Source organism: Triplophysa dalaica, chromosome 24 (assembly GCF_015846415.1).
Source record: "Triplophysa dalaica isolate WHDGS20190420 chromosome 24, ASM1584641v1, whole genome shotgun sequence".
NCBI classification, from domain to species: domain Eukaryota; kingdom Metazoa; phylum Chordata; class Actinopteri; order Cypriniformes; family Nemacheilidae; genus Triplophysa; species Triplophysa dalaica.
The window spans coordinates 5112501-5137306 of NC_079565.1; the positions used below are offsets into that span (position 1 = coordinate 5112501).

General features: G+C 37.2%; 1 protein-coding gene across 1 annotated transcript in view; it reads left to right on the forward strand.

Annotated features, from left to right (window-relative positions):
* Positions 1–23762, forward strand: part of sv2bb (synaptic vesicle glycoprotein 2Bb) — a 24291-nt gene extending 529 nt beyond the window's left edge. Inside the window, exons 2-13 of the mRNA XM_056740530.1 lie at positions 13864–14529; positions 18060–18240; positions 18557–18708; positions 18827–18960; positions 19611–19700; positions 19849–19962; positions 20049–20137; positions 20290–20454; positions 20533–20666; positions 20742–20942; positions 21052–21211; positions 21597–23762. Of these exons, the coding sequence (XP_056596508.1) occupies positions 14073–14529; positions 18060–18240; positions 18557–18708; positions 18827–18960; positions 19611–19700; positions 19849–19962; positions 20049–20137; positions 20290–20454; positions 20533–20666; positions 20742–20942; positions 21052–21211; positions 21597–21780 (2061 nt within the window). The 5' untranslated portion in view covers positions 13864–14072 and the 3' untranslated portion in view covers positions 21781–23762. The remainder of the gene's footprint in view (positions 1–13863; positions 14530–18059; positions 18241–18556; positions 18709–18826; positions 18961–19610; positions 19701–19848; positions 19963–20048; positions 20138–20289; positions 20455–20532; positions 20667–20741; positions 20943–21051; positions 21212–21596) is intronic.
* Positions 23763–24806: the final 1044 nt, after the last annotated feature.

Genomic DNA, 24806 nt, shown 5'->3' on the forward strand with positions numbered 1-24806 from the left:
GAGAAGTTTCGTAGGGGCTAAAACAGCACAATGATGTTGATTTTGTGTGATATTCTTGAGAGAACTTCGCTGACCTTTTCTCCGATGTGAGACGCATCATTACACATGTTTTTATGTGTGTTTGTACATTCTCAAACCGAAACTGCACGGATGAGTTAAAGTGTGTGTATATGCATGTTCACAGTGTGTAGCCTAATTATTCAGTGTGTGTTTTTATAGTTGTGCACGGAAGGGTGGGGGGCCTCCTCTTGCAATGGATAAAAAACATATGCATTATTTATATCTTCTAAATGTCTCGCGGGCTCCAGAAGCACCATTATAACCTTCTTCAGATGCAAAAACAGCTCTTCGCTCTTCATTAAACTCCATGATCTAGCATTTTAAGCAAATATATGCGCTGCAAAGTAACTTGTAACTGAAGACTTTGAAGCAGCTGTTTGATAATATAAACTGAGCTGCTTCACGTGAGTATCTCGGCTACTGATGAAAAGGAAATCTGGAATGGATAGTCTTCAGCCCACCCTGGGTGTCAACCCACTCTATTGGAGTTTTCGGATCTTCTTTGGCTCCATGAATTCCTGTTGATCAAAGATGAAAGAAAATATGTTACAGAAATATGACTTATTAGAGGTACCATATGGAGAGGGAGTCAATGAGGAAATTTATATTGGATAAACTACTTTAAGAAAGCAAGAATTACGTCAAAATGGTGTAGAATGTTACCAGTTACACTTTTACACCTCCTAACTGCATCTAATAAAAAAAAATATTCAGTTATTGCAATAAAACATATACAAATACCCACAGATGGGAGAAAATGAATCTACACCACGAAATAAATGACAAATGACAGAATCACATCAATCCGATGGTCAAAATAATTTGGATATGTTAAATGTCTGGCACTGGTAACACTGGTCTCTTATAAAAACGAAAAGCAAGTGGTTCTCCGTTGCTAAATGTACTCATTTTAGTAGCATTTATTGATGGATATTAAATCTAGATTAAATCCATCTAGATTAATCGCAATTAGTCGATTCAAGAATAAAAGTTTGTGTTTATATAACACATGTGTGTGGCATGTATATTTATATGTTTATATAAATGCACACACATACATGTGTATATATATAAACAATATTCACATTCATATAAATATATATATATATATATATATATATATTATATAAATTATTATTTTATATAAAACATAAATTAAGGTTTGTGTTATATATAAAAATAGATTACTCATGTTATGTATGCATATAAATATACACACCAGAAACACATATATCATATAAACACAAACATTTATTCGGAATCGATTAATCGCGATTAATCGATTTGACAGCACTAATCCAGATATAAACAGATGCGTGACATAACATTAAAACCTATGATAACATGACGAAAGAATTAGTGGAAAGAATATGATTCATTGGTATGAGTCTGTATTTATGCCATGTTGATTTTGCCATGTGATACAACATGTGCAAACAGGGGAACTGAGTGCTAAAGTGAGATGAAAAAAAGCAGAGCTCTATTTTTCAACCCAGCCTTGGCAGCATAGTAATGGCAAATCTGCAGTCCCACAGTTGGCTTGTGTTTTATGTTTGCGGGAGGCTTTTTTCTGTTCTGTGAATCTCAAGGGGGAGCGTTTGCTTTAATGCACTGGAAAAAGACTACAGCAGCTCCCTGAAACACAGGCTTGAGCAGTAAGCTCAGAATCGGAGACTGAATTGTGAAAAGCATGAAACGTGTCAAAGTCGACATCGGTACAATAAACTGCTAATAAAACCCTCCATGCAAAACCATTCCAATGTATACCATTAAAATCTGATACAAATTACCTAAAAAATGCAGACAAAGGAGTCTGGTTGAAAACGAGGCTGGGTTTGCAAGTGCACGCATGTCAGTAGACTCTTTAATATTTTACTACAAGCTCCAGTCCCAGCAGGGTTCTGCCTAATAGATTTACTGCTTTTTATTGGAAGACGATTTTGTGCTGCTTTTCAATTTAATAATCATGGTTTCCGACAAAGAGATTTAATGGCCACTGATGAACCTATTGGTTTTGCTGAAGAGGAACTTAGAAATCTATTCTTTGATTCTTTGTATACCCGCCTTTGATGTAGATCAAACATTGTATTGTGGTGCCCTACGCATGACTTTAAAAGTGAAATTGACATTTAAAATACTTTCTTATGTCGGAGCCGATAGCCTAGTGGGCAGTGCTCCGACATGTGGCGCGATTGTGCATCAGGCGACCCGAAATTGATTCCCGTCTCGTGGTCCTTTCCGGAACCCACCCCCTTTCTCTCCCACTTCTTTTCCTGTCCTCTCTACAACGCAGCTTTACAATTAAAGGCAAAACAGCAAACAAAATCTTAAAACAAATATATATATTCTTTCTTATCCCTGTGTATTCTTATCTTATGTAATGGCCAGTTAAAATGTATACATATTTAGGTTGATTTCGTAAAATGTTTTTTTTTCTGTTTATTTTTACCAGAGGTCTACCTGTTTGTCCAACCAATGTTTAACAACCAGAGAAAACAATAATAGCATGGGCTATTATTGGGAAATTAAAAACTTCATCTTTAAATTGTGGTCAACAGTGTCAGAAATATAAAAATGACTTATGATCAATGCCTCATGTCTAAATTGATGTCATTTCAAATGCATTGCTGTGTCAGAAACTATTGATTGTTAAGTTAATAAAAAAACCTTTATAGCCATGAACAGCCATAATAAAAGAGATCATAATATCCGCAGACTCACTTGTTAAGACAACTTAGGCCTTGCAGGGGTGTGTCACTTTGTTAATGGATACATGAACATTTTGTGACCTCCATCATGCCAAGAAAATCGATAAACTTGAGCGTGCTCCTAATGGCTCCTACAAATAGCGACGTCCGCTTGCCATTATCTTTGATGAGAGTATGATGTCTAACTCATACCGTACGTAGATACTGTAGTGCAGACAGCGGGTGATTCACACCAGCTTATCCAGACCAAATCTTATGATCTTCAGGGTGAAAGAAGATAAATCAAGTCTCAAGCTTTAATGCCAAAACCACGTAGACCGGTATTTCGGTTCTGCTTTGTCTTTACTTACTATAATCTGGTCGCCTGTGGGAGATCTCGACGGCCCTTCACGCACCCTTCTTTATGCATTTGCTAGTAAACTGCTAACGTGAGAACAAATCAATTGAATTTGTGATAGCTGTGTGCGTGTCGTGGGTCTCTGAGCTCAGAAATAGCTCTGGCTAAAAGACGGCTGTCTACTGTTCTAATAGACCTCTCTGATTTTATTTATCCTCAATCTGTGTGTTTTTATTTTTCTCTCCAACTTGTGTGTGTGTGCCCGAGTTACTGTATGTGTAGAGACAATGAGATTACAGATGGCAGGACATAGATGAAGGTTTTTAAAAAGCATTTTTTCTCATTCTAAAACATTTGATGTTTAACCGTTTGGGGTGTTATGTTAGAAATAAATATAAGCAATTGCTATTGACCCTAACCTATAATTTAATACAATTCCTTTAAATGTTTTTGTTGTTATTTATGATATTTATACTAACTTACTGCCCGTTACTCCGAATGCGCATGGGTAGCAAAATAAGATATTTGTAATAATAACATTCATTTAAAAGTGTTGATGGGCCGTGTTTTAATTTGGAAGATTTGCTGTTGCATACGTCTCTTAAAATAGAAATTAGGAATGATTCTTTTAAAATATAAATAATATTATGGCACCGATAATAATAAACATACATACATTGAAACCATACATCAAAAAATGTCTTTACTTCGGGACAGTTCCCACAAAAATACAAATTCTGTCATTTACCCTCAAGTTGTTCCAAATCTGTATAAATGTCTTGGAAGAATGCTTAAAACCAAAAAATTCTTAGCGGCCATTGAATATCATAATAAGAAAATCTCAATGGTAGTCAATATTGCTTTCTTACATTCTTCAAAATATCTTCTTTTGTGTTCAACAAAACACCTACTATGGTAGTCAATGGTGGCCAATAACTGTTTATTTACAAGGGATTTGTAACAACTCAGGGGTGATACAGTTTTTACCCCATTTTTATTTTTGGGTGAACTATCCATTTAAGAAAACAGCAATCTGGGACATTTTTGAGTCAAAATGGCGATCCAAAAGTATGAATGTGCAGAAACTGTATTTGGCTTGTTTCTATTACTAAAATGCGGTTTGGCAATGCTTTTACTGATTGTTAATATAGGCTAATCCTTTTACAGTCCTGTAAGTTAAGGCCTTTTAGTGCAAATTACTGAAATGGTTGTTAAATGCACTTGGAATGAATTGGTCTCTAGCTCAAAACAGCACCTGAAGTGACTTCCGCGCATTTCTAAAAGCAAGAACATTACACCACGGTGCACCGCAGCTTTGCCCGGTCAAGCATATTCATTTGGTTCACCAGATGTCCGACATAACCACGTCATTATTGTTATTAATTAACAGTTGATGTTCCTGTAATTGAATTCCTTAAAAAAACCCTCAAATGCAAATGCATAAACCCACTTGACGGTTTAATAAATATCACAGAGAGTGCTGTGTAATATTAATGAATGAAATAGCTGTCTAGGGGGATCTCTGGATTGTATGTATACATATATTTGTGCATGTCAGCGTTATTTCATGCGGCACATGGTTAAAGACAAAAGAAGTGAGAACGCTGGAGGTAAAGTACGTACGTGAGCGAAGCAGTGGTTGTGCAACACCCAGCTGGCTGTTTCATCAGGGAGATCAGAAGAGGGAAGTGCAGGATGGGGTTGTGCAGAGATACATCAACACTGTGGCTGCATACATCAGCAGGCAGATCCTCACCTAAGATTATAATGAATAAATGTAAGGTAAAGAAAGATTGTAACATAGAAAGAATAGGAATTATATTTGAAATGTATTCATATATCAAATATATCAAATTTATTCAAAATATATTTTAATATTTATAAAATCATTGTTTGTTAATAAATCAAACAATAATGTAAAAAAAACGTATAAGCAATTAAAATAAGAAATTTTTTTTAGACAATACATTTTTCCCCCCACTTTTTCTCCAATTCTCATTTTCCCATATGTAAAAATCATTAAAAGTAAAACTATAATTTAAGAATACAGAGCATAAAAGCATTAAAAGTAAGTATTTCAAACAAACAATACTTATTTGATTGTAGAACAGTCCAAGGTGTTGAGACGAAAATAAATGCGCGTAAACCACTTTAGATATTGCCAGTTGTTCATTTTCTTTTCAAGACTCTTGTGCACATAAGTAGCAAACATGCTAGAGAAGATGTAATAGCCCTAAAAACCATTCAGAAAACAGTCCTTTCATAATTTTATTTTAAGCCCCGCCCCTCAACCAGCTCCATTCTGGTTTGCCACGCCCACATTTCTCAAATCCAATGAATTTCTGATGGATGTGATGACCTATATTTATCCTGTTTCACTCCGAAATACTTAAGATTATATAAGAGATGGATATCATGTTATGAAGTTCAGCTGATGGCACTACAAGACTGTGTGTTTTGATTTATTTGCCATTATGATATATTGCTTGGAAGATGATTGACAGCCGTGTCATTTAAAATAAATGAGCCACTTATTTGTCCAATCTTTCCCTTTCATCTTTAACTGACCGAACAACCATTTGCTTGAACTCTCTCAAAACATTTATTTAAAGCTTACTGTCTCTTTTGAGGCGGCTCACAAAACCAAATAAACAAAAACAAACCAAACCCGCCTTTTTTACGGGCAACAGCTACTCATTTCCTTCTCAAAGGTAGCAATGAATATCTACGATGTGTCTCTGGCTGCTATCTGGTGTCTGCCGTGATAATAAAACAACACGAGACATCAGGGCGACAGGACGGATAAGTCTTTTACTCGGGTTGTATACACTGGCTCTCTATGTGGAGAGAGTAATCTAAAGCTATCTGCGGCCGGTGCACAGAATGAAATTTCCGCAGTATTAAGCAGGATTAAATTGGAGCTCTCATCTGTCATAACGTCAACACATCTCAGAAATGGCTTCTCTTTCTTGTTTTGCCACCATCACAATCGAAAATCTCTGTCATCTGACTTTTGTTGCACAACTGAATGTGTATGAAAGGTCAGAAATAAAACTGATATGACATTCAAGAGGAATGCACAGGTCACCTTTACTTGATGAAAAAATCGACTTAAAACGATTGTTCACCCAAAAAAGAAAATTCTGTCATCACTTATTCACCCCAATCTGTAGACATTTCTTTGTTCTGTTGAACCCAAAGTAGACATTTTTAAAAATGTGGGAAACCAAACCTTTCTGGGGCACTACTGACTACCATAGTAGTTTCTTTTCCTACTGTAGTAGTCAATAGTGACCCAAAACTGTTTGGTTACAAATATCTTAAGGGCGACTAAATGATGACACAATTTCCTTTTCGGGGATAAACTGTCCCTTTACGGATATCGGGGGATACGATTCCGATTATAAGAACTGCCTTCTTATGTTTTGAACGTTGCTAGAAGAGCGTGAAATGGTCCACCACCTTTTTTCAACTTGCTGGAATATGCCTTCTGGTTTATAAATAAAATTACTAACTAAAACTTTTAAGGATGTGCTTTAAGCAAAATTTTCCCTGACAACTTGTTTAAGACCCAAATTCAAGGCTGCAGAGTTAGACAGATCCGATACCAAAGGGACTGACTGCACATAGCCTAGATACATGGATAATGTTAAGAAAAGTCAACGCTGTAAAAAAACAATTCAAGACACAGAATTTCAAGCAAGTTCTGCTTTGTTTTACAGACCCTGACATTTACTTATAAACCAAATGACTAACAAGCAATTATAGGGACAATTTGACTCCACTCAAGCCCAATAGCATCAATCTGTAAATTTTATTACAAGCAGATATATTAGATTCTACTGCTCAGCACTGAATTGTCTAACCTGGATGCGTCAGTGAAGGATGAAAAATGGGCCGCCAGCGGTCAGGCTTCTGATCGATAGAATATAAAGATGACTTTTGAAAGAGAAGCTACATGCATTTAGTATTAAAGTGTATATTTGCGCAATGCACACCTATGTGGCATATACCATATACAATAACGTTAATGCTGTATGTTGTGTCAGTTTATGTGACCCATTTTACTTCTATATGGGGGTTAGGAGGTCAGAATGTCCCACTATACAAAAAACATATTAGTTAATAGAAGAGAAAGCAATAATACTCCTTTCTCATTGTTGCCTTCCCATTTAAATGGATGTAAGAATCAATAACAGGACGTATGCCTATTTGCGGATGTGCACATAAAAAACACACAGACCACCATCCTCAATCTTACAGTCTAGTGACAATTTACTCCATTTTGGAGAAAGGTGTAATAGGAGGGTCCGCTTCAAGAGCTTCTCCATTTCTCACACTATAACACATCTACAGTAATGAGTTTTACAGTATGATGAGAGGACGTCGAGAACTGATATCACATCAGCACTCCTAATCATTCATGCCTATTTCCTGATCCTCATTTCAGGATTTTTGATGTTATTTGCTTTGTTGTGATATCTTGGATTATTGTGTGAAGGGCATTTTGTGCATAATCTCATCAGTGTTTACAGAAAGAAAGAAGTACAGGGAAGCAATTTCTCTCTTCTAAAAATTCATAGCCATTTAGACGTTAACGTACAATATTTATTGGGATAGCTTGTGGTATAATTTTGTCAATCATCACTTTATTAAATGGATATTAAACCACAATGCAATGCAGGTCTACATAGGCTACAGCCGCAGAAACAATTATGAGAACATTACAAATGAAACAATTATTCAGCATTTCTGGATGTATTGTGGCCGTTCCAGTCCAGTAGGTGTTGAATTTTAACAAACAAATCGAGGTTATAACATACAAAAGTAATGTTTGAACTTTTCTTAAATTCATTTACAAATATTACTGTTTATTGTTCAAAAGAATATATGAACTTGCTTTTTTTGCTGAATTTGAAGTCTGAAAAAATACCGTTTTACGCAAATAGATTGTTTTATTTATGAGAAATATTGTAAGTCGTTAACAGAATGAAACAAAAATTATAATTTTTATAATTTAGGAAATTCAGAAAAGCTGAAAATATTTTTGAAATGGTCTCTTAGTGTTTGTAGATTCACAAACTTTAAAAGGCGTCATATGGCACGAACGTCTTTTTCTGTGTCTTCGGTGTGTTAAATGTTGCCCATGCATGTATTAGACACATAAATTTGCAAAAATTAAAGTGTCGGAACAAAAGATGCATTCTATGTAAAGAGGGAATGCTCAGCCAGACCTGCCCGAAACGCCTCGTGTAACCACACCCCCACAAATCCACGTCAGTTCATGGTATGAGTTGACTAATAATGCCCAAATGTATTTGCAAGTCAGTACTGTCAGTACAATTGCTTTGGAACCTGATGGTCGCCTCCGTAGCTTTAAACCGCTAGCCTGACAAGCGGGTCTGTGAACGATGCCGTAATGGCACTGGACCGGATGGCTGCTTGCCGGAGCTGGATTATTTTCCCCGATTGCAAGTCATGTCTATGGTGTATTATGTGTATCTGTTTTTCACACCACTTTCCTCATGTTATGCTGTATTTTTCTTCTTAAATCCATTTCGTTACACTGTACTTGTATATGTGTAATGACAATAAATTGAATCCAATCCAATGTTCCAAATATGGTAAGAGGCGTTACATTTCCGTCACATGCTTGCAGTATTCGACCAATCACAACGCACTGGTTAAATGGCAAATCATAACACACCTCACTTTTCAGAGCGATGAGCTTTGTTAAAAATATGGGCGTTTCAGAGAGACGGGGCAAAGAGGTGATACAAACAAGCACTGTATGTGGAAAATACAGCGTTTTTGAACCTTAAATCGTCTATACACATTGTATTCTAAAACAAACGATAATATTCTTTAGCCGTGTCATATGACCCCCTTAATTTAATGTAGGTCTGCCGCATGGTCACCTGCAGTAATAATTTAGGAACATCTTGAAAAATTACCAGTGTTATCCACATTTGTTCCCACAATGCATCACCTCACTGATCTTTTTCCTGCTCTGAGACCTTCTTCCCACCACTGAGGAACAGGTGATTCATCTTCTCCCATATATTTGCGGAGAGACCTCATTACCGTTCCATGCTTTGCGATTGGACATCCAGGGTTCTAAATGCTGACGCTTTGAATATCCTGTGCCGAATCTGCCATCTAATGAGGATCTTATTATGTCCATGGATAATGAATGGCAGACTCCACGTGACAGAGCTAACTGCTTGAATCATTCATGGCCAGGCTTTTATGGTTTGACGCATGTGTGGTGTTTTTGGTTTGACGTGGGCTGGGTGCAGTTCAGTATGCAGGAAGCCTCACTCTTGTTTTCTCTTTGGCATTTCTCAAAGTCCCAGAGATTCAGCCTTGCAAAAATCTGCCTTTCTGGTGCACAGACCTCATTCAGTTAATATGACAAGGCTGCTTTCTATTTTTTAAAGTGTTTGAATGTAAAAACAACCTGCAATATTTTTTTCAATCCTTTTATAAGTTAAAGGTGAAGTGTGTAATGCTATAATACTTTCCAGTGCCAGTTATACACAAATATGCACACTGTGGAGAGGATCAGAGATGACGTATTTTTGTAGGCTAACCCGGAATTAAGTGCAGCAATGGTTCTCTCGACCGAAAGCCTATGCATTTGTCTCATTGACTTTTGGAACATCGCAAAAAATAAGCTCTGTGATTAACAAAGGTTTATGATGTTTAAACATTTTTTCTATGAAGATCTTTACAAATTAACACAACATTTGTTACTTTTGAAGCCAAAATATAATCTGCAGAAGTAAAAAGCTACCACGATGCTATAAAAAGACTACATTTAAGGTCGCTCGATATCAACGTCACCACCACCAAGCCTCTTTCAAACTTTATAAAAAATGTTATGAGAAGAGATTTGTGCCCATGTTCCAATATTTGTGAACTTTATATGAGCGATGACGTCTAACGTGCCCGCAAAAGGAAGTAGTCGCTTTTTGCAACTTGTTAGCAACTGCCGTTTTAAGGACGAAATAAGGCTCAAAAAAATCACAAGCATGTTATAATTGGTGTGTTTTATGTCATAGAATAGAAGGTGAAAATATTTAGTGGTTTTGTTTACCACAGACCTTATTTCGGGCGATTTACCAAAAACCCATTAAAAAAACTCATAGACTTTGGAGCGATGGAATCGGGAGTCCTAAACTGCTAACTCGCTTCCGGGTTTTGCATGCAAAAGTACGTCATCTCTGAGCCTCCCTATTGGCACAAAATGCATGCCCTTAAAGGATCAGGTCAACCAAAAATAAGTTACATTTTTTTCATCATCTTCTTACCCTTATGTCATTTCAAACCTGTCTGACTTTCTACTTCTGCACAACACAAAAGAAAATATTTTGAACAATGTTGGTTACAGAACAACACTGCCCTTGACTTCCATTGTATGAACACAAAACCACCGAGACATTTCTCAAAACATCTCTTCATGTGTTCCACAGCAGAAAAAAAGTAATATACAGATTTTACTGTGTCATTCATTCAGTACAATTGGGCACACACCCTATAACGTCACACTTTCTCTTTTCTCTCCTGCATTAAAGATTTATTGACTGATGGCCTAAGCATATTGTCCCCACATACAATACACGCTCATTGACGTCACAGTCACCTGAAAATGCAAAGATGATGTCTCAAGCAGACCAAACATTTCCACGGTTTGCTTTCTTTGAATATTATTAGCCATGCATATAAAAGAATAAGACAAAGTCTGCCTGATTGTCATAGTAACTATTGAAATCGTCATAGTAACTAACTTCTGCATGCAAAGTACAGCCAGAAATCTGCCCCTTGAATCTTCAAATACACGAACGCTTAGGGCATTGTTCGCAACAAAGGTGAAAAATTAATCAGCAACGTGTTTTTTGAGAAAAGGCAGATCTGGAAACATTCACCTTCACATGCTTTTGCCAACAAAGTTTGAGCCACTTTGTAGCAGATGCCACATGCTGAGAAACTGCCAAATTGAGCATTTTAGTCAGTGAAATCCTGAACAATAACAGATTCACTGTTACCCACACAGGAGCGCAAATCAATCTTCAGCAACCCCTGACTAAAAACTAATTTGCGCTGTTTTGTAAATCGCACTGCCAAGAGATTCTCATATAATGCACAGATGGGAAAGTAATGTTTTACAAGACATGGAAATTTGGGGGGGGGGTGTAATGGTTCCAAAAAATGAGTGTGAATTGATGTTGGCACCAAAACTAATAGGCCTTGATTGGATTCCTGTGGGAAATTTCATTCTCTGCATTTGTGATGACCAAAGGTGTTTTCAGCATTTTCAGCATTTCAAACATTTCATAATTATTCACCCTCATGTAATTAGAAACCTGTATATGACACGTTTTTTTACTTTAATTTAATACGTTTTTTTCTATAATTTAATTAATTATAATAATTAAATTTTTTGAGTAATGTCTAGGTGGTTTTGTGTTCATACAATGGAAGTCAATGGGGTCCAATGTTGTTTGGCTACAAACATTCTTCTAAATATCTTCTGTTGTGTTTTGCAGACGAAAGGAAGTCTTTAATAACATGAGGGTGAAGAAATGATGAAATCATTTCATTTTAAAATGATTTTGTAAAAAATAAGTCTGACCATAAACAAATCATTTTTAATACTGCCTGAAGAAATAAATAGACAAAAAATATTCAGACTAGCCGTTTATAAAAGGACGATCCCACTTGTGCCCCTCGACATGGCTAAATAGATGTAAAGCAGGGTCTATGTTTAACTAAACTAACACCACACACCTATCTCACGAACAGACATCAATGAGACCACGAATCTAATGTTGTACCAGCAGGATGGATGATATTAAAACTGTATATGAAGTGAAGAGCTCATCTACATTATCATGCCGTGCGTGTCTGCCTGTTCTCCTCCTGCTGGTGATGTGAATATATGGGCTTGTGAGAATGAGAGGTGTACGGAATCCTCGCTCGAGGGGACAGTCTGCGTATGTCGAGTGAGACCGATCTCATTTGCAGCATTAGCGAAGACCTCGCGGTTTCATTTGTAAGCTCGCAGGCTATGAAGATTCGAGAAGCTCCAAGGAAGATTTGGACAAAGCCTATTTAAAATGTGTGAAAACACTCAGTCTGAATTCTTGCACCACACAAAGAAGTGTTAATGCGGCATGCTGTGACACGCTTAAATAGAAATAAAGCTCTGGAAATGCTGACAGCATTTTAATAGTGGGACGTCGACAAGTTTTTGTGCCAGTAAGTGCTGGTAGGTTGTTTTCACACCATTACTTTAGCTGAATCTGGGTTTGATTCAACACCTTTGTGCACCCAGGTCCCATTATACAATGTGATTTGTCTTCAAAGCGCACGTCTCTGTCATTAACATGACTACAGCCACAAGTACTAATGGTAACGTTTGCTAGGCAACAATTCATGAATAAAAAAATTTGACAAGATTGTTTACAAACAACTACCGGAGCATATAAATGGACCTTCGGCTTTAAAGATAATTTGAAGATTGTTGGTAACTCAGCAATTGTGGCTCCCATTTACTTCTATTGTATGGACACAAAACCAATGCAAAGTCAATGGGTCTCGTCGTTGTTCAGTTACCAAAATCCTTCAAAATTTCTTATTTTGTGTTCTGCAGAAGAATGAAAGTCATACAGGTTTAAAATGACTAGAAGGCGAGTAAATTATGACAGAATTTTCATTTTTTTGATGAACTATCCCTTTAAATATATTTGGGTCTGTTACCAAATACTCGGAAGTGAAAACACGCCATTTCAAGATAATCTAATGGAAAAAAACAAAGCTAATAAAATGAGGGTAAAATAAAATAAACATGTGTCATTGATGTTTATTCTATTAAGTACACTTAATAAAGTAAAACTGAAGGTTAATTAATTAATAAAAAAAATGTTTGTGTTAGGCTACATAATTTCAAAACATTAACATTATTTTAACACGTTACATATAATTTTGTGTTGATTGTGTGTTTAATAAATAAAAAGGACCAAACAAAGTTGAGTTGAAAGTAACATAAAATGTGTTGTCCTTGACTGGATATAGATATGTGTTCAGATAAGAACTGATTGGTTTGTTTTTTAACACAACGGTTTTTATATTTGAAGTATACTTTATACTACAAGTATACTTTCATAATACTTGCCACGCCTTTTAATAGTATACTTCAATATACTTAACATATTAAGTATATTACTTCATATATTTATATTTTATATTTTTAACGTACTTTAAGTATAACAGTAGTACATTTTGTGTACACAACTAGTTGAATGTATATATTTTTAGTTTAAAAGAAGTAAACGATACTGCCAATTATCCGAAGGATGATCAATATCTGTAAATCTTTTTTTAACAATTTTCTTCTTCTTGATAAGTTTTTTACTTGAACATCGTGTCACTTAAGTAATGTTAAATGTAAGCATAAAAGTAACTTTGTACGATACTGTGTCGGGGCAAATAAAATTTTTTGATAAGGGACGCTTTGCATTCTGAAATATGTTTCTATAGATTAAATGGTGAAGTATAAAAATCCCCAAAAACTGGTGCTAAAAAGTCCAGTGTGGTGGGTTTTTGTCCTAGCGAACACACATATCGATAAAATATATGCAGTGCCTTGGTTGCCCTTTAGTATGAATGAAAGCCAAGTGAATAAGTGTAAAATGTAATATTTAGGCACCTGGCCTGTATAAGATTTAACAGATTTGGTTTGATTTCCATTTGCAGGATCAGCATGTGGCCCAGTGGAAAGTCAAAAAATCAAAGGAAGTGACAAATCGGCACCCTAACACTGAAGCCTCAAAGACCTCTCAAGATTTCCTTAACCTCACCTTGAGCGCAAGCAGATCGGCACCCACCCTGCAGCTAAGGATTATGCCCATATAGCCTCTTCTGTTTTTGCATGATCTGACGTGGCATTAAGCGACGTTGAAACCATGGCGGACCCCTACCAGAACAACATCTACCACCAAGGAGACGGAGACAGCTACGGGACTTACGGACATGGATCGGATGGCTACGGTTACCAGACAGACTACCCACCCCAGGAGGAGGATGCAGCCAGTGATGCCACCGAAGGGCACGATGAAGATGATCAGATGTACGAAGGGGAGTACCAGGGCATCCCTCACCCAGATGAGGCCAAGACTGCCCGGAGGGCGGCAAGAGCGAAAGCCAGAACTGCGGCAGACACGGTATCAGAACAAGAGGAGCTGGCGGAACAATACGAGGACATCATGGAGGACTGCGGACATGGAAAGTTCCAGTGGAACTTGTTTGTGGTGCTGGGTCTGGCTTTAATGGCGGACAGCGTCGAATGCTTTGTAGTGGCCTTGGTGTTACCTAGCGCAGAAAAAGACATGTGTTTGTCACACGGCGAGAAGGGAATGCTGGGTAAGTCAATGGTTCAACTATCTGTTATGTTTGGAATGGCATACTATCAAACTCTTACTAAGCACCTCATAAATAACTATCTGGACCCTCGCGATAATTCATTTACATTACTAAAAAGCCACCAAGCAAAATCGTCTAAATTGAATGCCTTCCTTGAACGTTGTTCCACATTGGATGAAAAGTTTTAGTTTAATTAATCCCTGTGATTTTGTGAATTGAGACAGACTTGAGTAATGGCATCCAGTCAATATTGGCCAGCAGCTACTCAAGAATATCATCATTTAGAACTGTTCTTGAATTAGCTAATGGCACAATTCATGGCTGAATTACGTCTGGCTGAGTTTGACATCAATTTGCTTTTGCTTAGTAAAGCAGTCGGAAAAACTGATTCATGATTTATAAAGCTAAAACTGACTCAAGTCAAACCAAAGCCAAGAAGACAAAAAACGGTGTCAGCTCAAGCTAAACAAGACTTTCAAGAGTCAGAAGGGGTTCTCGTAATGTGCGCTGAATAATATACTCTCAGTGAAAACTAGTATGGTACCTTTTCACTGCATCCAATGAAATAATGACCGAGACCATTTCATTTATAACAGGTGCCAAAAGACAAATTCACAAATTAAAAACTAGTCCTGGATGACAAAGTATTGAAAAGACACTCATGATTAACACCGATACTCGAATCATAGCTAAACTTCAGTCTGCAAAAAATTGGCCTTGTCAAAAAAAGGTGCATTTAGCCATTTTACTGTCAACACTGCTTGACTTGTGCCGCAATTCCAGAACTCTTAATGGTGAATCCGCTCTTTCAATTTATGAGCTCCAACAGGCCACCAGACCGCAAGACTTTGGCTTGCCTTGTACCGATCAAGACAATCTACAAATATTGCAATATTGACGATGCAAAACCAGCCCCATTGTGGTTACGTGTGCCATTGTTACACAAAGTGTAAAAACAGTTTCAGAACGTCCGTGTGCTAGAATGAGCAAGCACGTTCTGTCCTGAGCAGCCGTCGCATAGGAAAACTGAGTCAGCAGCAGTCGACAGATCGATGGCTTTGCTCCTGACCTTGCGCTGATACATAATACTACAGACACCGCACCCCCACCCACCCTTCTCACTGCTTCCATCTGGATTCATCGCTCGCTTTTAGTCTTTTTTCCATATTCATAATAATACTACAAATGCGCTAGACCGCGGTGGACTTTAAGTCATCAGATGGGTGTAGTGTAATGTTAGGGTGACCATAACCCAAGGGCGCCATTTTTCCCAAAAACGTTCTTATTATTCAGGTATGTCCTCCGGAGGTTTTAGCATTATATTTTAAAGTAAAAATGAAATTACAATGATTATGATTTATTTTATAATGTTTTTTCAACTGAAATGTGAGAACCTCGAGGACGTATGCGGTCGACAAATGCGATCTCCGAAAGGACGCAGCTGAAATCCTGGCCAGGACGTGTCTAGGAAAAAAGGCACTTATGGTCATCCTTGTAAGGTGATACCGTAATTTCTGCACAACTAACGTCACCAAACGAAATGCAAAAATAACATATGACTTCAAACAAACGGGTTGTTCAACAAACAGATAATCCCACCACACATGACGCCACTACCCAACGTTGGCATATACAGGTTGTCAAACAGCAATGTTTGAAATGCACCAAAGAGCTGCACTGTGCCCTTTCTAAAAAATAAGTGAAAAATTGCCCCTTTCAACCTTGCAATACAAATCTGAATGGCAGTGCAGAATAACTAGCAGTACAACAAAAGCTTTCAGGCCCTCATTTTGGCTCAAAAATATTGTCACGACTGTGTGACGCTCTGGATTAAAGAACTGACCAATGGAATTCTGGGAGGATTCTCATGACGCTCAGTTCCATATGCTGCCACCGTTTAAACAACCCCCCCACCACCACACGGCCATCTGTACTCCATGCCAGAGGATCAGGGTATTACTATACATCTGATATAATGATGCTCTCGCTTAAAGGTCCAGTGAATGAAATTTAGCTGCATCTATGAAAAGAATCTGCTGACTGTTTTATTCATTCTCTCTGCATGCAGCTGAGCGTCTTAGATTCGTTTTTACTCCTGAAAACATAATAAAATATTTTACACAGCAACATGCAGGGGTGGAAAATGTGTAGATGTTTGTGATTGATAGATGCTCCAATTCTGGGTAAATGATATAGCCTAGAGCTTTCTGTATGTGGATCTGCTGTTGAGTTAGTAAATGATAAATTTCATGAAGTGTATGAAATCCTTTACAGATAGAAGTTTATGTTTTTGTGCGAAAAAATTACACCCACCCAAAGATATAGACTCATATAGACCACTTCACAAGATGTAAACAATGTCCAGAAGCACTTGTTTTTAGTTTCTATTTATTTCATATTATTGTTTTTAATCTTAAATATATAATTAGAAACACTTAAAGATATTAAGTACAAATAACTTTCTTATTCCGTTTAAAAACAGTTTGTTGTATTTTGTTTAAACATTTGTGTTGTGTACAAAAAGTTAACCTTCAAGCTGCCGCTTTAATAATGCTTTTTTCATTTCTCGCCTTACTTTCATTTATTCTGAATCTCTGGTGCATCAATCACACTTAATTCTGCTACGCAATTAAAAAAAGAAAAATCGCATTAAACTGATTAAAGTAAACATATTTTTGGGGGTGACAGAATGTTTACGCATGCTAACAAGAAGGGAATGTCTGCCCCCTAGAGGCAGCTCAATAACACAACATGAAATGTGGCCTCAGAGACATTTTTTTTATTTACGTAGGTTTCCACAGACCATATCGTTCAATAGTGTGTTACCTCTTTCAAAGATTTCTATTAATAAAAAATAAAAATATAATAGTTTGTTACCTCGTTTTGGAATAACAGTAAACTCAAAACTGTAGCCTGTTGAATGCAAATGGGAATTTATGCTGTCATCACGTGCTTTCGGAAATTCGATAATTCCTACTTCCATCCGGAAATAATTTATGGAACTGTGTTTTTTTAATGCTGACGGATACTTGTAATGTTTTAATTCTATTAATTCATCGGTAACATTAATTTGTGATGTTACTAAACACCTTTAATGTTAGTCACTCCAGACGTTCTGCATTTGTGCTCGGAAATATCCCACTTCCGAGGTGTCTTGAACGCAGCATAAATTCAAGAAAATGAAAAAATATTAGGCCTATATTTTAATTTTGCCATATTAAATCATATTATACTTGTATCAATAGTTTCATTGTATCACCCATTTTCTCGTCTTTCTTTCTTTAAGGTTCAGTCCAAGCCATTTAAATATATATTTATATTGAATAAAATTTTAATAAAATAATTAAAATAAAAGACATTTCAGATTAAAACATTTGCATGGACAAAAGCAAGTTTCACTTAAATGACCCTCTTTGACCGGAAGTGTGCTCAAAACAGTCCTTTATTGTTAAATTCCTATGAAATATTAGTTATGTTTTTGCGTGTCTATATATCAGTCAGTCTCACGTGCTTGAACATCTCTCCTCCAGGTCTGATAGTGTTCCTGGGAATGATGTTCGGGGCTTTTATATGGGGCGGTCTGGCTGACAAAGTAGGCAGACGGAAATGTCTGATTATCGTCCTGGCCATGAACAGCATCTCTGCATTCTTCTCCTCATTTGCCCAGGGATACGGATTCTTCCTCTTCTTCAGGCTGTTCTCTGGCATCGGGTAAGCTAGAAAAGAGAAAGAGATATATAAAAGAGAACCTTTTCCTTCTCATTAGAGATCAGGCCCGTGTTTAAATAAAGCATGTTGAGGCTCATGGCTTCCTACCTCTGCACAATGGGTCAATTGAAACCGTGCGAGACTGGATGGTAATTACAGTAGTGATTTTCAAAGAGCTCTCAGTCTGGAACTGGCTGGAAGTATTCTTCTCTTGTGGCAATTTACATTGGTTTTGTGGAGAGCATTATTAAACAATGACAAAGAGGCAAACAAACACAGGTTGTTGTGTCCCTAAAGCATGTCCCGTATTCTTTCACAGCATCGGAGGCTCCGTCCCAATCGTGTACTCGTACTTTTCTGAGTTCCTGCAGATGGATAAGAGGGGGGAACATCTCAGCTGGCTCTGCATGTTCTGGATGATGGGGGGCATCTATGCCTCTTTCACCGCCTGGGGCATCATTCCTAGATACGGTAAATAAACACATTCTCATGGAGGATTCACATACTAAAATGTTTGTTGAAATCAAATCTTAATGCATTGATTATTTTTTATTTATTGTGCATAAACAATATTTTTGATGTGTTTCAGGTTGGGGTTTCAGTATGGGCACAGAGTTCCAGTTTCACAGCTGGAGAGTGTTCGTGTTGGTTTGTGCTGTCCCAGCAGTAGCGGCTTTAATTGGGCTCATGTTCATGCCAGAGAGCCCCCGCTTCCTGCTAGAGGTACATCAGTAACTTACACTATACTGTAAAGGCAAAACCACAGTAGATCCATGTTGCCAAAATTCAAAAGTTGTACCAGTTTAATATCAATTTAATCACAATTTAGTCCAAAAATGAACTGAGAAAAAAGTTTTTTGTGTTGGCTACTTTGTTTTGATTTTGTGGGGCAACAGTGCATGTTTGTATTTTAGAATAGGCTACACGCATACATTTTTTTCTATATTTTATACTGTTTCTACAAGTAAGTTATTAATTATGTTAGGGTCCTTTATGAAACATACACATAAAGAATATACTGGAAAATGTAATATAACATATTTGGGTAGTTGGGTATACCGTACATGTGTCCTATTTGACATTTAAATACAAACAGTTATTATACATTATTAATATTATTATTTATAATACAAAATATGTTTTTACTGTCACACCATAAGACACATTTATTTGTTAAAGTGATACTTTACTACCAAATCAAAATTTCCCCACGTTTTGCACACTACCATCAAGGCATCCTAACTGAATATGGTTTTCTTCTTGAAGAATAATGCAGTCGGAGTTTTAATACCTCATTATACTTCGAAGCGGTAGAATGGGAGTGAATATATATCTAGACACAGCGATAAAATCACCGTCTCTGACTCTTCCAGAACGCTAAACATGATGAGGCTTGGATGATTCTCAAACAAGTTCATGATACCAACTGGAGAGCAAAAGGAGAGCCTGAGAGAGTGTTTACTGTAAGTTTGATTATAAAGAGCTGTAAATACCATACTTTGTCTTAGTTTGTTATAGAAGTCACCATAACAATAATACAAAAAATAAGGATAGTTTTAAGAATGAGTCAACATCATTTTACATGTGTAAAAATCTGTTTGTTTCTTGCAGGTAACACAAATCAAGACTCCAAAGACACAGGAAGATGAGTTTATTGAGATTCAGACCGCAACTGGAACGTCTTTTCAGAGATGGGTTGTTCGGACTTTAACATTGACCAAGCTGGTAAACTTTAAAGCTATTTGTAGCTCCAGAAGAATAACGAAAAAATGTCAATATGTCGTTTTAATGTCAACTACTTTTGTGTGCAGGTCATCAAAAATGTTTGTTCCCTCTTTGGTCGTGATCTGAGACTCTCTACTTTGCTAATGGCTGTTATATGGTTCACAATGGCATTTAGGTAAACCACTTTTACAACGAGTAATGAAACACCAGTACAGTTTTTGACTTCATTCCACCAAAAATGCACCTTAGAAACACATATAACACTGTGCTACCAACATTAAACATTGACCTGACCGCCCTTTGAAATACATCCTGGCTTTGTTTCAGTTATTACGGGCTTTCGGTGTGGTTTCCCGACATGATAAAGCACCTACAGCACGAAGAATACAAATCCAAGCTCAAAGTGTTTCACAGAGAGAAGGTGGAGCATTTTCATTTCAACTTCTCTTTGGAAAACCAAGTTCACAAAGAAGGAGAATACATCAACGACAAGTACGTTCTGAACACCGCGACACAAACACAATCCATAACGCGACATCACCTCTTAACGTACCGTGGATAATCTTACAGGTTCATCAACATGGAGATGAAGTCGGTGAAGTTTGAAGACTCTCTGTTTGTGGACTGCACCTTCGAGAACATCAGATCCACAGAAACGTTCTTCTATAACTGCACCCTCATTAAGACTAAGTTCTTTGACACGGGTAAGAGATCTCACACCTTATGCTCTCAAGTTATTCTGAGGAACCGGTCTTAACCGTTTCTTCATATTTCCACAGATATGTACAAGGAGAAGTTTATTGACTGTACATTTGAGAACGTTACCTTCGAGCACACCCGGAAGGGATGCCACTTAGACTACGATGAAGAGAATGACGTTCTCATCTACCTGGTCAGCTTCTTGGGCAGCTTGGCTGTTTTGCCCGGAAACATAATCTCGGCACTTTTCATGGACAAAATTGGGAGAATTAAGATAATAGGTGAGCTGGACTTACAAAACCAAACTATTTTTAGAGAATCTAATGATGTTTTTGTGAAAAAAACACTCAATCCTGTTGGTTTTTAAAGCACTTACGGTTCTCTCCGCAGGCGGTTCGATGTTAATTTCTGCTGGCTGCACCTTCTTCCTTTTCTTGAGCTTCAGTCAGGCGGCTATCATAGCCTGGCAGTGTTTGTTTTGTGGAGTTAGCGTAGCAGCGTGGAACGGCATCCAGGTCATCACGGTGGAGCTTTACCCGGCTTCAAAAAGGTATTGCACAGCATATATCTAAAAAATGCTGTCATTATTTATTTAGCCTTCACCTTTGTATGACTCCTTCCTCTGTGGAACACAAAAGAAGATATTTTGAGAAATGTCCCTGTGGTTTTATGTCCATACAATGACAAAGTCAAAGGGGGTCAATGTTGTATGGTTAACAACATTCTTCAAAATATCTTTTGTGTTCTGCCAAAAAAGTAATGACATGAGGAAGAATGAATGATGAAGAAATGATGACAGATTTTTTTACTGAGGTGTGAACTACCCCTTTTTAAGCACTAAAGTAGCCACATCAACTTTGCATTGTTATGCTAATAGTATCTCTCACCTCCATAACTTCCGTCTTTTCATGCCGTCGTCTCAACTTCTTTTACAGAGCCACAGCATTTGGAGTCTTGAATGCCATTTGTAAGCTTGCAGCTATTTTGGGGAGCTCGATCTTCGCCTCATTCGTTGGCATTACCAAAGTCATTCCTATTCTCCTGTCCTTCGGCGCTTTGGTTGGCGGAGGAGTCATCGCTCTGAAACTGCCCGAAACCAGAGAGAAGCTCTTGCTGTGAAGATTCAAAGCCAAAACATGATACAGCCAATTGGATGTTGATATAAGTGTGGACTACTCAACTGATGGCATGTGCAAAATTGGACTTTAACAATAAAAATGATGAAATCGCTCCATTCACAAAAGGATGTCCAAATCCATAGTGAATTTCCTTAATAGTTCTGCTTCAGCGTTACAATGTGTGATAGTGTATCAACAAATACAAATTTTTAAGAATTTGGGCACGGATTCCAAATCATGTTAAAGGTCCAGTGTTTCATTTTTTTGGAGGATCTGTTGACAGAAATGCAATATAATATACATAACAATATCTTCAGAGGTGTATAAACACCTTAAATAATGAAGCGTTATGTTTTTATTACCTTAGAATGAGCTATTTCTACATACACGGCGGGTCCCCTTGCGTGGAATCCGCCATGTTGTTTCTACAGTAGCCCTAAATGGACAAACTGCTCTACGGAGCGCGTTTCGTAAATACGTATCTCCTTCAGCAAAGAAGCGAAAACATGAGGACATCTTAGTTCTGTGTCAGCTGCTTCGAAAGGGAGTGGTGGAGTGAGCCGTTGGTTGCAATTCGCAACCTCACCACTAGATGCCACTAAAATTCATACACTGGACCTTTAATATAATCACATGACTAATATGTCATATTTTTTTCTCAAAAATATCTGCACTAGCTACTGAAGTCAAAGTAAAATCGACTGAGGTTATTTTGATAAAATCCTACACTAATAGAAAATGTCCCAGATTTGTTTTGAGGGAGTAATGAATGGGATTCCGTGTTGCCAGATTAAGTCTCGACTCTCGATCCGGTGCCATGTCTTGGTCAAATAATTCAGGTACTGTTTGTTTTTTTATTGTTTAGCTTGTATTTTGACCTTCCCTAAACAGCTAGCTTCTCACCCCTTGCGTTTGCTACTAAAATAACCCACTGAATAATGTATTTCTGTCCTGGTGTTTGCAAACGTCCTGTGTCTGATTTCAATGTTCCTATGTGTTTGGATGATCAACGCAGAATGTCAGCTTGTGTTAGATGAGTCATTGCTATAAATGTTACCCGGGCTTCCTTTTTTGTATTTTTGCTCTAATTGCCCAATTTCAATGGTGCACATTAAAAAAACCTACTTGTATTTTTCGTCTCACTTTACCTTTCCTACCACCCTAAATGTGTTGTTTCTTAGTGCTCTCTCTTTATCTTTTTCAATTCCTCATTTTATGATTTTGAATTCTTTGGAAACAATAATAAAGACCGTAATAATGAGATATCCGGACAGTTGTCAGTCAAACGCTGTTGACCATCTTTTGGGGCCACATATCTGTATTTGTTGTTGACTGAGTTGCATGTGTGTTACTTACCAAGTAATATCCGTGTCTATTTTCAATGTGTTGTTGGCGATGCAAATAGTCTGGGTGATTTGTATGTTTCACTGCAAATAAAATCATAGGTCAGACCACCGATGTCAATCAACATCATGATTCAACGAGTCTAATGTGACCCTCATGAATCATCCATCATGACAGGAGGTCAGTTTCAAGATTCATAACTTGTGAACAAATCTGTGCATGTCACTGTATCACTGCTTTGCATACTATGATGTACAAACATTTACCAGATGGGAGCGAAAGCGTTTCTTTATACTTGAAAGAAATACTTCGGAAAAGTGAACAACATGAATATTGCCGTGTTAAATGTTCTTGCTATCAAACAATCTTTTTTCTCCTCGGAGAGCTGGAACTGTCAGATGTAAAAAACATTTCTATAACAATTAATAAGGTTATCATTTATACTAACTCCTACATAAAAATAACATATTCTGTTGTTTTTGTAAGTATTTAGGTTATTTCAACTTGCTTCTTCACTTATTTATTTAGATCATTTCTGGCTGTCGCAGAAAAAGCTTCACTGTACGTTTTCTGTTGAACGTTTTGTTTTGTGACTGTAAATTACGAATTACAAAAATAAACTTATTTATGTGTTCTGAATTGCACTTTTCTGCTATTTTGTTGACTGAACTGGCACAAGACTGTTCCTTCTCTGTCTGTAACTTCGTTCTGTCCTGAGATTTGAGCAAGTGTGTGAAAGGTGTAGCAACAAGAACCGGGAATCTGAGCTGGACTGGAGTCCTTTTTTCACTTGGTTGAGAGGTTTTCGTTTTTAGAAGCTATTCAGGATATACAGTAACTAGAGCTGGTGGGGGTTTAAAAGGATTGCTTAATAATTTAGTCATTATTTAATCACTCTTATGTGGTTCAAAACCTGTATATGACCCTTTCTTCTGTGGAACACAAAAGAAGATATTTTGAGAAATGCCTCAGTGGTTTTGTGTCCAAACAAGGTCAACAGTGTTTTTTAGTTGCCAGCATTCTTTGAAATATCTTCTTTTGTGTTCTGCAGAAGAAAGAAAGTCATTCAGATTAGTAATGACATGAGGGTGAATAAAGGATGAAGAATTTTCTTTTTTAGGGGAACTATCACTTTTTCAACAATATTGTGGTGCAATTTGTGGTAAACACAACTGAAAACTCCCTAAAATCAAGTGGTCTATTATTATCCACTGGGACGTACGTATATTTACCTAGCTTTTATTTTAGAAATGACACCACATACTTGTTTTTCTCACAATGCAATGTCATGTTTCTTGTGATTTGCAGCACTTCTTTCCCGAGATATTTTGTTTTGATTCACACTCAGGGTGCAAAATGCTGCACACCTCGAGAAGATGGGAAAAAAAATGAGATTCCCATGGGAATGTCAAGAGGACAGACGATTTGGATAGTTGTTTCTTTATTGAATCTATGACATCAGTTGCATCCGTATTGAATTGAAATATAAGCCGTAAAAAAACTTTCAATATATTTAGGATCATGAATAGACACTGGATCTTCTAAGACTGTGGTGGATTGTGGTTGTGAAGTAATCCAAGGTAACTCTCTCACCCGCCGGCCCTATGAGGTGCCAAAGACCACCACAGTCCTGGCACCTCTAGATTCCCAGAGGGTGAGATGAGGGTTACATGCAAACACAAC